General features: G+C 40.8%; 1 protein-coding gene across 2 annotated transcripts in view; it reads left to right on the top strand.

Moving 5' to 3' along the window:
* Positions 1–19,800, top strand: part of zcchc24 (zinc finger, CCHC domain containing 24) — a 32,065-nt gene that overhangs the window by 7,355 nt on the left and 4,910 nt on the right. For both annotated transcript variants that reach the window (XM_029521904.1, XM_029521902.1), the window contains exon 3: positions 17,031–17,195. In XM_029521904.1, coding sequence (XP_029377764.1) covers positions 17,031–17,195 — 165 coding nt within the window. The remainder of the gene's footprint in view (positions 1–17,030; positions 17,196–19,800) is intronic.

Here is a 19,800-nt window from a genome sequence, read left to right as displayed (position 1 = left end):
TTGAAATTTAAGACCCCTTTTTGTTATAATATGTTAACATTGGAATTACACAGAGGAGTCTTGTGGGTATGCTGAGAGAATTATTTTTCAGGGAACTCTTGGTAGTTGAGTGAAAACCGCAGGCCTGGAAGCAGCTGCCCAGTGCTCCTTGTCATGGGGACAGAGGTGTTATGTAAACTAGCTTTTATATGGAAAATGAGGTCGTTCCCCCAGTTATGAGCAGAATGCCCCCTCACTGCCACATTTTGGCCCCCTTCCAAGATATCTTCCACTTGCACTCATGATTAGGTTCTGTTCTGTGGACTAATCCTTTCAACAGTTGGCCCCGCCTCTGATTTGAGTGATCAAAAAGATGCACCGTGTGACATCTTACTCTGTCTCCCTGTAGAAGGACTAAGTCATGGAAATGCCTTTGCCAGAATTTAGGTTTGTGGAAATTTAGGGAATGGTTGCTGTTATTTATATTTTATGTGAGTCACAGTGGACTCCAGCCTCACTTTGCCCCATTGCTACACATAATACATTCCCCTTGTTTGGTCTTTCAGAATTAGTTTCCTATTTTTTTTATTATTATTATTGCTGTTGTTGTTCGGAGAAATTTTGGATGATTTCAAGCTGGTAGAAAACTTCCATAACATCCATCATCAATGTTGAAACCACATCTGTGCCAATTCCTGCTGAAGAAAATGTAGTTTCAAATTTGATGCAAATTCTAAAATTTTATATTTAGTTTTAGAAACATACTATAATCAAAGTTTATGAGCAGGCCAACCTCATGACTGTCACTGAGTCCCTTCCATAAAAAAAAAAAAAAATCTGAATGCACTTGTGAAAAAGGCTAAAATGTTGTGTAAGATGTTTGACGTTTTGGGAATGTAATTACCAAGCTCTTTTCCTGCAAAAAGCTGGTTGAGAAGATTTCAATGCTATCATATCTGCCCATTAAATACAAGCCTTCAGCCAGCAGATGGTTAGGTATGCCACACACAAAGCAAATGCAGAGAGAAACAACCAACCAACCTTCTATATCCAAAATCATAAAAAGATTTCCCTACCAGTACCATCCTGTTCTTTAACAAATGAGATTGTGAGCTCAGTAGGACAGAGCTAAGCTAATCATTCCAGTTTTAAGGTTTAACACTTCTCAAAACTCAAACAAAACAAATAGCCATCAAAGTGCCATCTTATCTAACTCTCAGAAAGAGAATAAACATGTATCCAAAAATGTTGAACTTAAGCTTTAACAATACAAAAATACATTTCTAGTGTAAGGCTACTCTATCTGCATATTTGTGTTTTGCTTAGACTACACAGATACAGAATGAATTTTTTTGACCTGTTGTGAGAGAAATTTGATTTATTATACGCATGCCTACATATAATCAAAGAATGTGATGCTTATTTCCGTCAGTAAAAATGAACAGGAAACAACAGACAGAAGCAAAGAGCAGCTCCGGGAGCATCCTAGTTTAGGTGTTGATCGGAAACACATGGAGCCCATTGGTCCAAATACAGAGCCTTCTTTATCACACAAAGATAATCAGCCTTTTGTTCAACTAGTTAGGATGTCTGGGGAATGTGTGTATAAATCACATTAATTTCATACTTAGATTTTTCTTTTCTATTCTCCTGTAGTTCTCTCTGTTGCGATGTCAGACTGGGAATATTGGTAGATAACACGAGTTTGACTTTTTTTTTTTTTTTCTTCCCCCCTCATCACCCCTGTGATTTGGCCATGCCTGAAGCTCCTCTAGAATGTATCTGATCTGTGTCTGTGACCATATGCCAATTAATGCGATGGACCTCACACCTCACATGGTGGTAATTCCAGCAGCAGTCTGTCTTTTGTGACAAATGGTCACCATAATCTTCCATAACAGTGTCAACACGGAGAGCTGAGGGGAGCTGTGAAGTGAGGGCATTCCTCACACCAAAGGCAAATCACACTAAGTAATGACTGACTTGCCAAAATGAGTGCTTTTCCTTTGGTCATGGTGATAAACTTAAGGACTTGTCATTACTGCAGCCCACTCTGTCAACCACAACAAACATCAGTGGCGGTTGTTTTGGCAAAATGTATTTGGCTTTAAAATCTCCCAGTATTTTCCTCTGACAGACCAATGATCCTTTCTGAACTGGTTGCCAGTCATGTAGGGATAATTGTGCAACCACTTTGTTTTAATGTTCCAGTTTGTTGTTGTATGGTCGGATATAAAGGTTGGGGTGGGTGATGGCGGGGGTGTAGCGGTAATTTGTCAAATAAGCATTTCAAGTTTATAATTTATAACACAGCACAGCACAGTCTGTGCTCTTCACTCCTAGAAACCAAATATTTAGCCATCTGGTGGCACACCCAATTTCCTGCTGAATGTACCTCTGATATTAAATCTTAATTGAAACAGTTTAAGGGCTGTCGGTGAGTTTTGCCTTTTTGGGGGGGGTCTTCTTTTTTTAATTTTTTGAGTTAGAATTGTAAGACTAATCCTCACAAACAGACAGAACTGAAAAAAATTTAGTATTTGCAAATTAAGATACACAACTCTTTTTTGAGCCACTCTCTCTATTTTCACTAATTTGCGTAACCAGTTTTCAGGTTTGTTGGGTATGGCTTTTTTGTCATTCATGTAAAATTCATGTGGATCTTAGCCAAAGGGGGATATAGGTTCACCAGCTCCACATCTGGAAGATAGAGTGTTCCCATGGTGTTATACTGTTGCTGATTCAGCTGTAAGAGTGAATCAGAAACAGTTGAAGTGCCTTGCTTGTGGGTAATTCTGTGGTAGTAAAAGGAAAAGCTGTCTTATTCACTTCATGCAGTCCATATTTTTACCCTAGCTGGTCCTGGGATTTAAACCAACACTTCTTCGTTTTCCATAAAGAGACTGTGGTTCATAACTTAGACTCTAGCATCCTATAAAATAAAAATGTTCAAGTCAACAACAAAAAAAAAACCCTAATATTAAATCCAGTTAAACAATAACATTGGGAAATCCTTATATTGAAAACATTTGCCTAATTAGCTCTTGCTGATAGTTAGCAGTGCTGATTACCAAACACATGACAAGGTTTTTATGTTGCTGGAGACACTGTCCCCTGGAGTCTTAGTGTTCCTGGGAGGAGAACAAGCATCTGTCCTTTGGCTTTTCTAATATTTTTTTTAACCAAGCCCTGTCTTCACTGAAAAATATCCATCATGAAATCATATATTTGCCTGAGCCTGCAGCTGTTTTCTGTCTTCTTGTCTCCGTGTCACTCTCTCTTTGCATCCTGTAGTTTGTTAACCCTGTCGATAAACAATCTCTCAGCACCACGGTCACACGTCAACGTCTGTCATCAAAGAATTCTCCACATTTTACCTTCATGATTTCTGTGCCCTGGGGCATTTCTGAAATGGCTGCAGTTATTTGCTGTGGCAGGGAGGCAGTTTGGGATGTGTCACTATCGTGGCATGGAGCACTTCTGAGCTTGCTGGGGCAGGACCCAGAGAGGGTAAAAGTCAAAATCCTGTGAAGGGCACAAGAGCCGAGAGACAGCAAGCCAGCAAGAGGAGACTGAGGGTACTTCCTGTAAAAGGAAATCAAAGTTAAAAGAATGATAAAAGTGCAGTTTCCTGCCAGCTGGTTTGTGTTTGGTACAGAAATCCCATTCTTCCTCTCAGTTTTTGCTGAGACAACAGTTGGTCCACTTCCTGTTTTGGTAACTGTGACACTTCTAACCCTATTTCTGGGAGGCAGCGGACTGTCCCATTTACGATCAGGCAGGTGAACTCAGAGCTCCTCTTGGATAAAATGTTGTGAAAATGAAGGAAGGGGAGATCCATGTGAAGACAATGTGCCATCTACTTAGTGTCAGCTTAGTCTAAATCAAAAGATATTAGTTTATTTTAGAGGATGCTAAGATGACACTAATACACAACTTGTCTCTTCTTTAAAGCTTTTGCGCTTCCTATCATCTGATTCCCTTTTCTTTAACCCCCATACTCCAAGTGTATTGCCTAAGGTATGCTACATGTTTATTTCTATTAGCTCAGCTTCGGAAAGTTTAGTAATACTTGAATATGAATCTTTTTCTGCTGCTGAGCCAGCATTGTAAAACGCAGGCTGGAGTTAATGAAAGAAATCAAACAATAGTGATTTGGGCAGCTGCTCGTCACATTGCTTTATATAAGTTTGTCTTTGCACGCATTTTGACAGCCAAACATCTCCAGTAATTCCAAGATATTTGGATTATACCAAAGAATAATGACAACAATCGCAGAAATGACTTGTACAGTAACTACACTTTGGCTTTAGCTCTTCAAACAACTGCAGTGTCACAGGGGTCAGCAGCCATACACTGAGGCCTCAGGAACTAGAACAGGATGGTTTGTCTTCCAGTGAGAGAGGAGGGACAGAGCAGAGGGTCAAAGGTCAGATTTTCACAACAACATGATGTCCTGTTAGCACACCAGGGCAAGAGGGCTTTGTTAGCTTGTACTAAATGTTAATGTTCACTCATGCAACCACTTCTTCTATGAGCTAGGTTGTTACATAACATCACATTATCACTCTCTTTCCCTTATATATATGTATAGATGGTGAAATGTATCGTTATCGCTTTTCCCTTTCCTTTATTTTTAAATATTTCGATTTTAGAAAATGTTAATGTTCTGAAAGTAATTTTTTTTTGTTTGTTTGTTATTCAACTAGAGGTGATTAGTCAATTGAAAAAAAAACATTGATTGACAGTTAATTTATTGACAACTATTTTAAGTCCATTTACTGCATTGATTTTAGACATGTGGTGGCTCAGCATTTTCTGGTCTTAAAACATGGCATGGTTTGGCTTTGGAAACATTGGTTAAACAAAAAAGTGTTTGCGTTTTTGGTGGATCAAAAACAAACAGTTATTTGATTAAGGAAGCCGATAATGTAGACTGATTGATAGTGATAATAATTGCAGTTATCAGCCCCAGGCCCCATCCTTCATTCTGTAGAGTTATATCCAGCAGGTGATATTTCCAGCTAATTGGAATTGAAACTATGTTTTTTAAACTCAAAACTTTGCTTTACATGAGACCTTTACACCCTGCTGGCTACTATAACCATGTTCCTCTCCACTTTCATTCATTGGTGAACCTGGGAAGGAAAAGAATAAACAGCTTCACAATGGACAAGAGCCTCACACATCGAACCAGCGGACCTCTAAACCTCTAAACTCAAAACAAAATTTCATGCTCATCTCCTCTGGTTAATTGGCGTGTGGTCAGACAACCATAGCAGCACCAATTCTAACATCAACACCAGAGATTCTTCAGACTGACAGAGAAGACGGACAGGCAGACAGAGACACTGTGAAGCTGCAAGCGCTGGCACACAGGACTGAACTTGGTGTCAAGAGATCGGGGACTGACACTGCTGGCTTTGTGTTATACTTGAATGAGCACCTTAGGGAGAGACTGTGGCTGTGAATGGGCACCATTGGGGAAAGCCCTAGCGGTGGGAATGGAGTCTGGTAATTAAGGCAGTCATTGTATGTCTGTAGGATCTGCTAGACAGAGAGGTCAGGAAGGCAGGCCTGTATTGTTCCCCAGCAGGGTCCTCACTGCATCACAGTGGTGCGTCAGAATCAAGTATGTTTGGATAGAGCTTTGGATCTTACAGACAAAAAAAAAAAAAAAGTAGAATTACAACAACAAACCACACAGGCAGTCCCATAAAGACTGTTTGGCTAAATGTCAACATGGGGCCTCATCTATGGTTTTGATTTTGTAACAGTTTCTCTCTTGCTCTGTAGTTTTAATGATCTTCAGATCCTTTGTACGCACGTGGTGAAAGTGAAATCAGCCGAACAGCATAAATGTAGAGATGTGCTTTGATTTTACTCAGTCAAAATTCATTCAATGGACAAATTAATTATATAAATGAATTAGATATCCGTTAACACATAAAGTCATCTGGATTCTTTATCATGGCTATGAATGTAAATATTTTAACAACTGCATTATAAATTGTTAGAAGCTGAAGTTTCCACAATTCAATAAACTGGAGCACTAAAAGGGAACATTAATGGTATATCAGAAGTTACATGAATATGATATGAAAATAGCATCTTTTTTAATTATACCCCCAGATTCACAAAGTTATATACCGTCACAATGTGTTCTATTTAACTCAAGTTTAATTGTAGGTTTTATCTTTTCAAACTGCTCTGCACAAAGTGAAAATAGATTTTAGTGACTGTGCCTTTACTCACAGTAAAAAAGATAAAAAGACCTTCGTGGCATTTAGAAAAGTTTTCCTTTCAGTCGTCTTTCTTTCCTCTCTCTATCTGAACGCTCTACCCTGCAGTCTGCCTGAAGTTTCTGGCAAGGATGAGGGCCGGGGGGGAGGTGCACCATGGGAATGTTTTTACAGGGTAACCCCTGATCTTCCTTCCAGTCACAGCAGAGGCTTTGCATCTGTCTCTGCTCTAACGCTCACTCAATCTGGGTACTGAGGAGAGTGACAGAGATAAGGCTTATCAGGGATGCTGAGGACATGCCTCAGGCTCCTCTCTTTCACAGTGTGGTAGCGGACAAGATAAATACTGTCATTGTAAGAACAGCGGTGGCCACTACCTGTCAACATATTTTATTTTTGGGGAGTTATACAGAGAAAGAGCCTTCATAGCGAGAGCACTGAGAAACCATATAGGGCCATAGGTCCAATATAGCATTGACAGCAAGAGACACTGAGATTAGCAACACACGTGTTCAGTGTATCTGGGACACATATGTACAGAAATATACAGACGCACATTCACAAACACATCCACTCACATACACACCATTACAAGGATTACATACAAACATAGATGGCAACAGTACAAGCTTCCTGTAGCAGATGAGGAGATGTTTTGTGCACCTCTGTATGCCCCTCTGCCACCCAACCTGCTCTTGTCATTCACTGGCCTGGTAACCTAACTCTGATGTGCAGCTGCACAGCTCATTGAGCTTAGTGGGACCCTGAATAAGTCCAAGGCTGGGAGGGGTGGGAGGGATTTACACCCACAGCCCCACTTTGCTGTAGCCGCTAACACTCGGTAAATATGGTAAGTGTAGGAGTTGGTTAACTTATCCCGCGTCTGTGAAAAGCGGCAGCTTCCGCTTCAAGCTGGTGTATCGATGGAACTAAGCTTCTGGGTTCAACTAGGACAGAATCCAAGGCCCAGTTGGCCAATACTTGTGTTTTCTATGAATGAAGCATGAAGAAAGAGAGAGGATTCTGTCTAAAACATCAGTTTTAAAACAAGGCAGTGCTGTTGGTATGAAGAAAAACACCCACAGGCTTGACTCTCAGGGGTATCCATCATTCATCCAAGAACATGACACTGAGATCCGTGGCCGATTAGAGAAGCTGGTTTGTGGAAATCTAGGAATCTGGGAATAGTGTTTTGGCAAAGTGCATGCTGGCATTGTGATCTGCCTCTGCAGCTGTCTTGGAAATGAATGACATAGGTCTGTTACTGAGGAGAATAACTGTGACGTATATAGATACACATATGCACATGTGCAGGCATGGAAGACGATACTTCCTATGCGCATTGTATAACGTCTATTTTAAAAAACTGGGGAGTAAAACGATAAGTTAGAATAATAGGGTTTATGCACCAGTGACATTTAATATGAATAAATATGTATTTTAGGAAGAAGATAGGGAATAAAAATAAAGAGAATTCATTGCTGTAACATTGAAATCATATGCAGTTCATAATACAAGACCCCAACCTCCAGTGTGTCCAGACAAGGAGAAATTGCAGGTCACCAGATTTAATTTGTAAGTTTGTAATCGCTCATGTATATGTTTACCTTTTCCTTGATTTTAAAGGGCTTAATGCAAATAAAAAAAAAGTTAAAATAAATAAAAAAATTCATGATCCGGTATTCTTTTCTTGTAAATAAGATATAAATAGACAGTTTCTCTGCATTGACGACATTTAAAACCACAAAATAACTTTTTTATTCTGTTTCTGGCACACCCTTTCCAGTTACCTACACAGGCTCAGAGCTGTGGGATGTCGAAACAGAAAGTTATATCATTCAGGCACTTTACTTAAAACTGACAAGAAGTTATATATTGATCCATGTTCTGTTTTCATCTAATCATATAAAGCATTTTTTGGCGTGCCATCATCCAGAATCAGTGTAATTCAGAAGAGTAGCACGTACATAGAGTTCATGGTAACACACACAGTTTACTGCTCTGCCAAGCAGAGGCCATTTCCTAGAATGAACTATTTTGGTGTCTCCATGGGACTGGAAATGGACTTGTGGTTATTCTTTAAAACAGTTGGAGTGGTTGTCTTCTCAAAATTCTCCTCTTTGTATAACAGTGAGATAACAAACGTTTATAAAGACTTGTGACCTCAGTGGTTAAACCGAGGAACCCACAAGGGAGAAACTTGTGACCATAAGCATTTCTGGTCACTTAAAAATATTTATTTAGGTTATTTCAAATTCAACACTGTCCACCTTAGATAGACTGCACTGGTGATATTTGTTGCACGGTTTCTGGTCCATGTGGGTTTGTGATCCATTTTTGAAAAGTGCCTCTTACATAACTGAAGTTTTCAGATAGCTGTGGATTTGATTATATACCAAGACTGTTGTGGTTTCTTTCCACACCTTTAAAAAACTACAGCAAAAAGAACTGTCTCTCTCTGTCCACTACCTCCCCTGCTCCTCCCCTAACACATTACACCTGAAGGAGGATAAATGCAGCAGTACACTTTACCACAGCGGAAACGCCTCTCAGGCATATTTAGACCTGGAAACAACTGGGATGTGCTATTGTGAGTAAACCACTTTTTATAGTGCAATGAAATGTCAAGCATATATGAATAGGCTAAAATAAAGAGCCTCTAGAATAAGAAACCTTTTTTAAGAATAGTAGCCTGAAACACATGGGTGCGGCACAGGTTCAGAGGGTTTCTAGCTAACTGACGGATGGGGGACTGGAAAATTTGGAAAAAATTAGCTCACTAATATTAGAAAAATGTCTGTCACTAACAACTACAACATAAATCTATTTACATCTAAAAAATTAAGAGTTTATTTGCCAGTGTATATTTTGATATTTTGCACCCATTTAGAGGAAAGTGATACAAATACCCTCTTGAACGTCGTACTCTCTGCTTGTCATCAAACCCACAGTCAAAGAGTACTTAGAGTACTTAGACTAAATAACCTACAACAAATTTAAAAAGATTTTATATCCATTTAAGGTGTCACACTTCTTTCTTAATGTGGAATACAGGGATCAGTGGCCCGATTATGATGATAGAAAAATAGCAGCAGCATCTGGTTGAAATCATGTACCAGCAATTGTGAGGATTATCAGAATATGATTGTTGACCTGAACTGAGTCAGTTAGAGGTTGAACTGTTGAACATTTGAGACCATCACATTGGGTTTAGGAGAGTCCAATGGAAATTCATGACTGACGACATGCTGTGTGTGCCCACAGATTAAAGTCATATCCATAGTATAATTTCACACATGCATTGGCGTATTAGGTGGTACAAGTATACACAATGTATGTGTGTGAATATGTGCCATATTGTGTAGTGCTGCGGTTTATATTTAGAGACAATTATACAAGATAAGAATGCCTATCTCAGTGGTTGTAGATTTGGAGCTGGGAATCCGAGGCAGAAATACAAGCAGTTACAAGCTGCAGCGATCTCCACCATTACGGCTAACGTACACACTAAGTCACTGTTGTTTCGTATTTAACTAAATATGTAGCTTGGTAGCCACACATGCACTTTTCTTTTCTGCTGTAACAGGTTGGACATACAACTTCAAAACCACACAATCCTTTGTGGGTATGAGTATCGTAGTGTATGGGCTAGCATTGAAAGGCCCAATGAACCACACACCTTGGAGAGGAACAAACTACACCACTGCCACTATGATTAATAGATATATGGTTACTTAAACCCTATTATGAAAAGTTCAGGAAATATTTCCTTGTTGACAGACATGCCTGATTCTTTGATCTTTTTTGATGTTCCACAGAGGAGAACCAGTTCTCAGGTCTAAACCACATCCAGGCGCCCTCCCCACCCCACCCCTTGCAGCATTCATTTAACCGCTAAGGCTAGCACGCTAACTGAGAGCACATTAAAGCAATTACAAGTCTTATCGGAAATGCTACGGTTAATGAGCAAACCAAACAAAATCTCCAAAAGACTCAAAGCTAACATTGTGGGCTGAACTCCATCCGTTCTATCTGTAAATCTATCTCTTTCTGAACTGTGGCCAAACTAAATACAGATCCTGAGATGAGGACACAAGAGTAGAGACACAGATATGTGCACGGACACAGTCGAGCTCGCTCGTGTACATGCGGAAGTGCAACACACACATGTTCTGGGCTGGTTTAGTGCTCTTGCATTGCTCTCTGAGTGATGTCCTGGGGGATGCGGAGAGGCAGAGTGGGACTGAGCTCCTCCGCTGCTCCTTTGTTTACACTGATGGTTTCCAGATGCTTGCTAGTGATCGGAGCTCAGCGGAACGCTGGGGAGCAGTGCAGCAGTTCGGGGCCTGCGCCAGCAAGCCAGAATTAACGCAGCTCTATCCGGGATTCTTCAAAAACATGGCATTGCCTGCTAATTATTGTTCTTTTGCATTGCATGTGGTGATCCTAAAATATAAGTGTCACTAACATCTCTGTTTATTGGAGTGACACATGCAATAAATGCGCAATGACGTCCTCGGCTATTAAGTTTAATTATTAGTCACAAAATGTGGACTTGGATTAATTGCATCTGACTGTAATTAACATATTTGTTTTTTCTTAAACAGGCTCCAGCCAAGCCTTGGTTTTAATGCTGATTGCAAAGAGAGATTTTGCACCCCATAATTTCCCTCCCCAACTTGTTTTTCTGTGGCAGTCTAAGTATATTGTCTATCCCTTCTGTGCTGGCCGATTCAGAAGAGATTGTTTTTATAAACAGAGTTACATTGTGCTTGAGTAAGGGCAAATTTATCACTTAAGCAGCACACCTGTTCCTCTCGTCACTTTCAGCCTCGGCCACTTTTCTTTACATGCAATAGAAAGAGACAGCTGCACCAGCAAAGGAGCCGTCCAGAGAGGGAGAGAGAGGTGAGAAACATGGCAGGGTAAAAGAGACGCACAGAAAACAGTGGCTGTATTTAGAGCTAGTAGTGCATGGTGGGAGTGATAAATAGTCGCTGTAATGCACCTGGCTGAGGTTCTGGCATGGGGTCGGAGTCGTTTGGTCCAGCAGCGGAAACAGCCAATGAAAAAATGCTTGTTCTATGTGCAGTGGGTCACAGCTGAGGTGGTGACAGTGTCATTCTTGTGAGAGGCTTGAAGCAGTGGCCATCTGTACGCCCTCACTTGGCCCTCAGTTCTGACTGATAGGCTGACCACTGCACTCTCAGATCTTTATTCTATAGCTGCTGTGATGTCAGACAGCATGGGCAGTGGTGCTAAAGTAGATATAATCATCAAACTCAGCCTTCAGACAAACTCCTCCTGAACGACCAAGTTCAACAAGTGCTTTTCTTATTTTCTTAATTCCTCTTGGTTTTTTTTTTTTTTTTTTGGGGGGGGGGGCATCTAGGGGATAGGAATACCACAAAAGATAATGTAACGTGTGAAAATATGTTACGTCTGCATATTTTTCATGTTTCAGATTTGAGCTTCCTTGATGTGGTCAGCACAAACCAAACTGCACTGAGAATTGTTTTGCAAGTATTATTTGCCCCAAATGACCCAGCAAGCATTTCTTATGCCGTCTGGTGTGGTTGAAAAAAACAACCTCAGCCTTTTCTTTTACCAGTGTATTTGTCTTTGGCTCACGTTGTGAATCACTGACCTGTCTGGGTCTCATGGATCATGTAACTTAATAGCGCAGCAATGGGAACATCGAATTATGCCAAAGAATCCTGCATTATCATGAAAAACATCAAATCACTGTTGTAAACTAGCATTTTACTTTGAAATTCATCAATGTAAATTAACCAATAAACACGACTGTTTATTTACTAAGAATAATTTTCCAAAATTTCAATCTTGGTGCAATTATTGTCAGCAATGTCTCTTTGAAATTGTTAACTGTGGACTGAGTGCCAGCAACATGCAGATCGCAAATCAAATGTGGAGCGGTAACTAATCGAAGTATGAAATCTCATGTCCACAACCTTGAAACTAGCGGTCTCTAGATTGATTCCTCTAAGGTTTGGCTTGGAAGGGACGTGTAATGTTGAACCAAGGCTAACCTATCCTGTTGCTTCAGACAGCAGGATTAAGGGTTCAGGTTTTTGGGTGAGTGTCTGGGAGTGTACAGTCTGGTGTCTGTCCACTCGTCGTTACTTTCAGCCTGGAATGTGAGATTAACACAAATATACTATCACCTTTAGGCCTCACACAGTGGTCTGGACCACATTTTTCCAGTGGTCAGTTATAGACATCATTTTGTGATTTAAACTAGAACAAAATTTAAAGATGGCTTTGTCGCTAAATGATATTCAAACAACAGTTTCAGCATTGGTTACCTGGACTGCGGACGTTATTTAATCAACGTCGCGTGGGTGTTGTCGAGAAAGAGATCACTGACTTAAACGCACTTCTCAGTAATCCGCCTACAATAGTGCACGCGCTTAGAATTCTTAATGTCATTCAGTTCATAGAACATGTGTGTCTTTCAAATCAACCTCTGGGAGAACTCTCTGCATTCCTCCACATGATAATGAGTCCAATCCACTGTTGTGGTGGCCAGAGCTATAGCGGTTAGTTAACACTATTTTATCCCCCACCTCTCTCTCTCTCTCTCTCTCTCTCTTTCTCTCTCTCTCTCTCTCTCTCTCTGTATGGCCTAATTGAAAGCAGAGCAGTGATTTTACGACTGCCTTCAGTGTTTCTCGTGTTCTGCCCCTATGGAGGCCATCTGCTTTTGATTTAGATTTCCTCCTCCTTCGCTCTCTATCCCTTTCTCCTCCCTCCTAAGAAGGACTGGTTGGAGGGTCTCTCCAAAGTTGGCTCGGGTAACTGTGGGGCTTGTGATTTGTCCATTTTTCTTTTTCTCCCCATGCCGTCTGTGTGTTTGTTGAGGTGTTTGAATTCTGATTCCTTTACCCCTTTCATTACAGAGTCCTTAAGGACCAGGAGATTGTTTCACATCCAGCTCTGATGTTAATTACTTTTCTGTCCTAATGAGCTTTTTTCCTGTTTCTGTCCCTCCTCTTTTCTTGTGTCCCTTTTTAGCTCCCTTTTTGTTTTACTCTCTCGTGCAGTTCTCTTTATTCTATTTAATGCAGTTTGTGAGCTCATTAATCCTATGATACAAGCCAAAGAATGATCTGTGTCCTTGTAGCAGGGCTAAATTCTGAGTGGGAGTAGTGCAGGAAACTGTGTGCCGAGGCTTTCCAGTTGTGTCTCAAGGGTGTATGAAAACCTGTGAATATGGATTTTGATGAGAATGTGTTTGAATGTCTGTGTGTGTGGATTTGTGTCTGGGTGTTAAAGGGGAGAAGGGAGAGACATTGTGTCAGTGTTTGCTTGTGTCTGTGTGTGGCCGTGTTTTGCGTAGAGATTGCATCAGTGAATGGGTGTATCGTGTGTGTGTGTGTTTATACACGCCATTCAACGGTTCATTGAACTGTAGTTTGTGTGTGCACGCATATGTGTGTGATATGTCAAGTCCCTGCTGTGATCGAGAGCAAGGAAGGATGTGGTCAACTAGTTGTGGTCATCAAGCTAAGATGTTTTCTCCATGGATAATGTTCACTATGCACAAATACACACACATCTGCACTCCGCACACTGACCCTTATCTCAACACGTGCCTCTCTAGCCTCGGGTACATAAACAAACACTGACTGAGTACGAAAGTGATACGACAAACACCACTCAAACATCAGTTGATGGCTCAGACACCATCAACCAATTCCCCATTTCAGAGCTCTGCTTCCACATGACAAACACTTAAACTGCTCTGATTGGTTCAAATACGTCCATTTAGCTCTAACATTGGCATAAGCTTGAATGGCTTTATTTGTAGAGAGCAAGGGAAAACAAAACACATCCTCCCGCATAGGCTCATCTCCTACGCGAGTGTTGTGGACTGTGATGACGCAGTTCCATTAAGTTAGTCATTGTAATGTGTGTATGGCTAGTGTGGTTATTTTCCTGGAAGTCAAGCCTAACTAAAACATTTACTCAGTCACCCTGGTGTTTACCGCTGAGGGTTTTGATTTGTAATCCACTGTAGCGATGTAAGAATGTATGTAAGCAAGGAAACCCAAAGTGTTGCACATTAGCTACTGGCCTGAACCGAGGGCCGCGTTTGTCAGCTCGCCTCCATTAGCAGTAGTGTACTGGTGTACATGATACTCAACATGCTTGTATGTTTATCCGAATCTGCACAAGTAGAGCTCATGAAATCATCCAAGATCTACGACAGCCAATGTCCTGCAGTGGTGTGACGACAACTGAACAAAATGCAAGTCAAATACCCTTACACCCAATGGATTACTGGATTTAAAACACCTTTTCAGTTTGTGAAAACTGTATCAACTGCACTAATTTTATTTTATTTGAAAGTAACAAAGCTGAAGAGCTCAATCTCCAGACTGCAAGTCCTACCTGACCATCAGTCCTAACACAGTTGGTCAGAGATGTAGTTTTCACTATGGTAGAACACAAGATAAGCTTCATATCCTCACGCTGGGGAGAAGGAACCAGCTGCAGACGGTTTGACTCACAGGCAAAGGCCAAATCCAGACCCTGGAAACAGCATGGAGGAGCAGAGGAATGGCCATGAGAAGGATGAGTGCTGTTTCTGTCCTGCTGAGTCCTGGCTGCACTATCAGGGAGATTTTTTCATTTGAACCAACAGCTATATCAGTAAATTATCTCTATGTTCAAATTTCCAAACAAAAAAGGGGAGTTAAGGTTAGAATCCCTGTGTCGTACACCTGGTAGTCCAATATTTTTAAACTACAAAATAATCCGATTTATTTCATTTGGAGGAATATGGGATAGCTTTACTGCGGCAGAAATCTATAAAGTGCTGTCTTTGGGCATTTGGGTTTTTAGCAGTGAGAATTGCAGCCTGTTTAAGGGCGGATCACACTGTAGCTAGATCATTTGTAGGAGAGCATCCAAACGAAATGTTGCCATGGCATTGTCTTTGAGATTGCCCGCTTATTGGATAAAGAAAACTCAGTCAGTGTATGTAGACTGTTGTGCTGCAGGCCAGCAGAAGTCAGATTTTCCAGCCTGCGTGCTGTCACGGTGGGAGATGCGAGGCTGACAGTGGGGTTGAGGTCATGCTGTTGAGGGGCCGGCTTGAAGCACAGCCGCTCATACTTAGCGTTGGCTCGATGGTGCTGATGCAAAGCGCTGACGTCTGTTCGGACAACGCCAGATGCTGCTGATTAAAGTTCCTATTACTCACACATGGGCTGGGACAAAATAAGGGAAGACCAGGGGATTCAGATGTACCGCTCCTCTCTTTCTCTCCCTACATTCACCCCAAAATTTGCAGCCAATGTTAAAATGATCATGACAACAATCTGCAGTCTTGCAGAGGAAACAGTAGAAGACTGGACAGGTATGATTTTACTTTCAGTGCAAAGGCCTTTTTAACCTTCTGGAAAACTGTCATCAGTTGCATTGTGTGCATTGAAATGACCAATTTCTGTAATGTGCATTATTGCACAACATCTGTATTCCAAAGCATAAGGATTTTGTTTAAGAAAAATAACCACTCCCTAACTGAATGACGCAAGAAAGATATTGTTGTGGGATGAATTGTAAAATAATTTTTTGCTAGACCACAAGAGTGAGGCCAGTCTCGATGCATGAGAATACATTCAAGCAAGAGGGTAGCAGTCAGATTAATCACTTTTTAGTTCCCCAGGAAATGTTTCCATTGTTGTCTGTGCTATTTGCAACATATTCCTGTCATTTGTTTGGATTTCTTAGCATTGTGAATATGTGCAGCACACGTGTTGCCAAATTGGTTGAAATGTTTTCTGTTGTTTTCTGCACGTTTTGACTTCTCAGGGCCACCGTACAACTGTCCCCAACTGATGATTGAACGGCTACATTCAAAGTGTTTGTGTATTTATGCCATAGATTTTTAAAGCACGCCTTGTGACAAATTTAGTGGCTTTATAGATTATTCTTTGATACTTAGAGGAGGGTTCCAGAGAGAGAGCAGTTTGTTACCCGGACTGAGTCAATGAGAGACAAAAAAAGGGAGCGGAGGGGCTTTGTGCCTTATTTTTTGCATGCTTATGTGTCCAGTGAAGGCTGCATGCTCTTATGTGATTTGCTATATTTTATGTTTTGACTAACATTTTCCTTCCAAAATGAATGGAGGAAATAATGTGGGCAAAACCAGCTCAAATTTGTTTTTTGAAGATGGGGCTTCAAACTGAAAATGTTTGACAAACTTACAAACTGGTTGATGTCGTTTGATTTTGGCTAAATGGAGGACAGTTTGGGGTTTATCTTTTTTAGTGACGTCAGCTGTACATTTGTTTGGGACAAGCTTTCGTGGGGAAAAAAGAATGTACTTGTCCAGTGCTGTTATATTGGCCTGAATAAAGTTGCCAAAATGAAGTCACTGGAGTGGTTCCTCCCAATAACATTGCTCTCGGGCTAGTGTGCTTTTTCATGGCTGGCTGACTGACTGCAATCATCGCCCTCATGAGAATCAGAGGAATAATTTAGCAGAGCGGTAATGTAAGTAAATGTCTATTGCACAACTGCACATTGCGCCAAAATTGTGTTTAGGAGTGTGCTGTATAATGAAGTAGGATATATTAGCATTGCAAGGATGGACACACCCTGCTGTCAATATCAATGAATATAAGAGGTTCTTATAAAAACGTCCTTATGCAACTCCCCCCAAAAAACCAAACAAACAAACAAAACAAAAAACAAAAACCCACTCCTGAAATTATATGTATCTGGGCAAGAAGGTAAAAATAATTGGTCTCTCAATACACCTTTCTTTGCTCTTTGCAGGCCAGACCCAAAGGTGAAGGGCTGACACCCTACCAGGGGAAGAAGAGATGCTTTGGAGAGTACAAGTGCCCCAAGTGTAAGAGGAAGTGGATGAGTGGCAACTCCTGGGCCAACATGGGACAAGAATGTATCAAGTGCCACATCAACGTCTATCCACACAAACAGGTACTTCAACCTGCAGTCAGTAGACAGTTTAAAAGCCCCAACGTAAAAATGTGACCCCGAAACTTTAAAGTGGTCGATTTAGTCCAGACTTTCTGTGTATAGTCTTTCAAAATTTCAGATGGCCTTGTTAAGACAAAATAAAAATCATACCCCAACAATTACTTTTATCTCTATGGTGATGAACCAGCAGTGAATCAACGAATTACCTTTCCTTACTGATAACATTTTAGGATTATTTATTTTATGTCATCAAATTTTCAAAACAAATATGTCTTTAATAATGGTTTACAGATGCAAGATAACTCCTGGGAAACTGGGGCTTACAGTTTGAGAAGTTCTTCTCACATTCAATAACACATAAAATTGAAATCATATTCACCAAGATGGAGTGGAGTGTTTTTCCAAACAGCGAACACTCGGAGGGAATTAATGTGCTGGTGAGCTGTCTGTTTGGCTGAAATGTTCCTTGCAGCCTGTTGACAAAAGAGGTGGATCGCCTGAGAAAGAGTTCACCATGTTTTCTTCAGCTCCAGATATATTTTTCCTCATGCTTCATCTTTTAATATTTATGCTTTCCCACATTCTTCCAATTCCATTTCCTGGAATAAAATTAGGATTACTGCTTGAGGCCCCACTCGATCTCTGAATACCATAGCTAACCATGCTCTACTCTGTTAACACTTACATGAAATGAAGCAGGAAAGGGGCGCTGTTCGACATATTTGACCTAAATGTCTGGAAAGGCTTTGCAAAATTCTCAAACAATGGAAAGTTAATGCAATATTTTACTCCAAATCGTACTCACACCTTAATCAATGTCAATGTAAAAAGCATAAGTGTAACAGCTGCTTTCCAATTGGCAGCACTTTTCACTCCAAAACCATTTTGTTCCATCAAGGCCACTGGTGAGAAAACCTCTCTCTGCCTGTTTTGCGGCAAAGCTGCACACAGGCAAGCAAATTCCCTGCATTTGCAATGTCACCCACTTAACATATTTCCCCCCTGTCAGCATTTGAAATAGACCACTAACCTCTGTGTCCTCGAGCATCAAAGAGCACAGCCTCTCAGCACGGCTCCCTCCCTCCTCCCTGTGTATTTCCATTATTGAACTGAATACACTATGTGTTTTCCTATCCTGTCCACATGTACAAAAAAATCTTTCTCCCTCTTGGCTGGGAGATGTATTTATTGAACGCCCACTGCATTCAGTGCAAGTCAAAGGGTATAATTTCCACTGGGGATGATGAGGACATGCACTCTCCCCCTCTACAAAAATCATATTTTGCCCCCACTTACCCAGTTTTAGTTTTATTTACTCTCTATAATCTAGCTACAAAATATTCCCTTAGTTTGAGCTTTGCTGAACTTCACTTCATACAGCTGACATTCGGTGAGAGCAGAGTTCACCTTGAACAGGTTCCAGTCTATCACAGGGCTGACATATAGAGAAAAAAAGAGACAAGCAAATATTCATGCTCACACTCAGATCTACGGACAATGTTAAGTCATCAGTAAACCTACACATACACGTGTTTGGTCTGTGGGAGGCGGCTGCAGCATCCAGAGGGAGAGCATGCAAACAGAAACGCCCCAGGCGTGGGAATAAACACAGAACCCCCTTGCTGTGCGGCAACAGTGCTAACCTTTGCAGAACTGACTACTAGAACATATCATATGAATTATCATCACTGATCAGAAGCAAGCAGTCATGGAAGCACTGGTCTGAAAAAAAATGAGGGTAAGCAGCTGCGACTAGAAACCTTCTGACCTGCAGGGAGTGGACTGTTGGACTTGTTCTGCACCCTGTTTTTGTATCTCATGCTACATAGATGCTGCTGTAACTATGCGTTTAGTGGAAAGTTTGCAGACACTAGTTATGACTTAGAAAATTACATGCCCTGCACTGCATGTTTTCTGGAAAGTAAGTGATTTATGGGATTTACGTGACTATAGAACGTGAACCTCATTCAAAAGCGAAGGGCACCAAAGGACAGGGTAATTGAGTCAACAAATGAGTTTTTGTGAATTACAATTTATTTTTGAATGTTTGTTACTTTTCTAAAACACATTATCTCAGTCTAAGTTCTTTGGTTAGTCAATTAGTGATTATTTTGTTGCACAAAAAGTGAATTATTATTATTATTATAATTTTGCTAAACACAATCACATATATTTTATGTTGGTCTGGTTGAGGATCCGTAAAACTCCCCGATATTTACGAAACCTTGATTTTTTTTCATGTGAGCCCTGCTTCAGTGCCAAACACATACCAAAATAAAGTTGCAGCTATGGAAGACTGCAGGGGAAATGTCACTCCAAATGAATGGAGGTCAGACACCAGCTTTGATTCCAAACAGACTCCCTTGAGCTTATGGTTGTTGCTAAAGGACACTTCAGAAAGGAAGAAGCCTGGAGCGCAGACACTTTAACCTAGCTCACTCAAACCACCGAGGGGACCCCATAAAATATGCATCAGTTTTTCCAGCTTTGCTCAAGGACCGAATCTCTTTAATGCACCGATAGTAAAGTGTCAATACTTCCTGGCAGACTCATTAGCGGATAACTGAAATATCTCCTTGTAGTGACCCACGGTAACCTGCTTTCC

Source organism: Echeneis naucrates, chromosome 15 (assembly GCF_900963305.1).
Source record: "Echeneis naucrates chromosome 15, fEcheNa1.1, whole genome shotgun sequence".
Lineage (NCBI taxonomy): Eukaryota > Metazoa > Chordata > Actinopteri > Carangiformes > Echeneidae > Echeneis > Echeneis naucrates.
The sequence above is the reverse complement of the archived record's forward strand: the minus strand, read 5'-3'. Positions and strand labels throughout refer to the sequence as shown.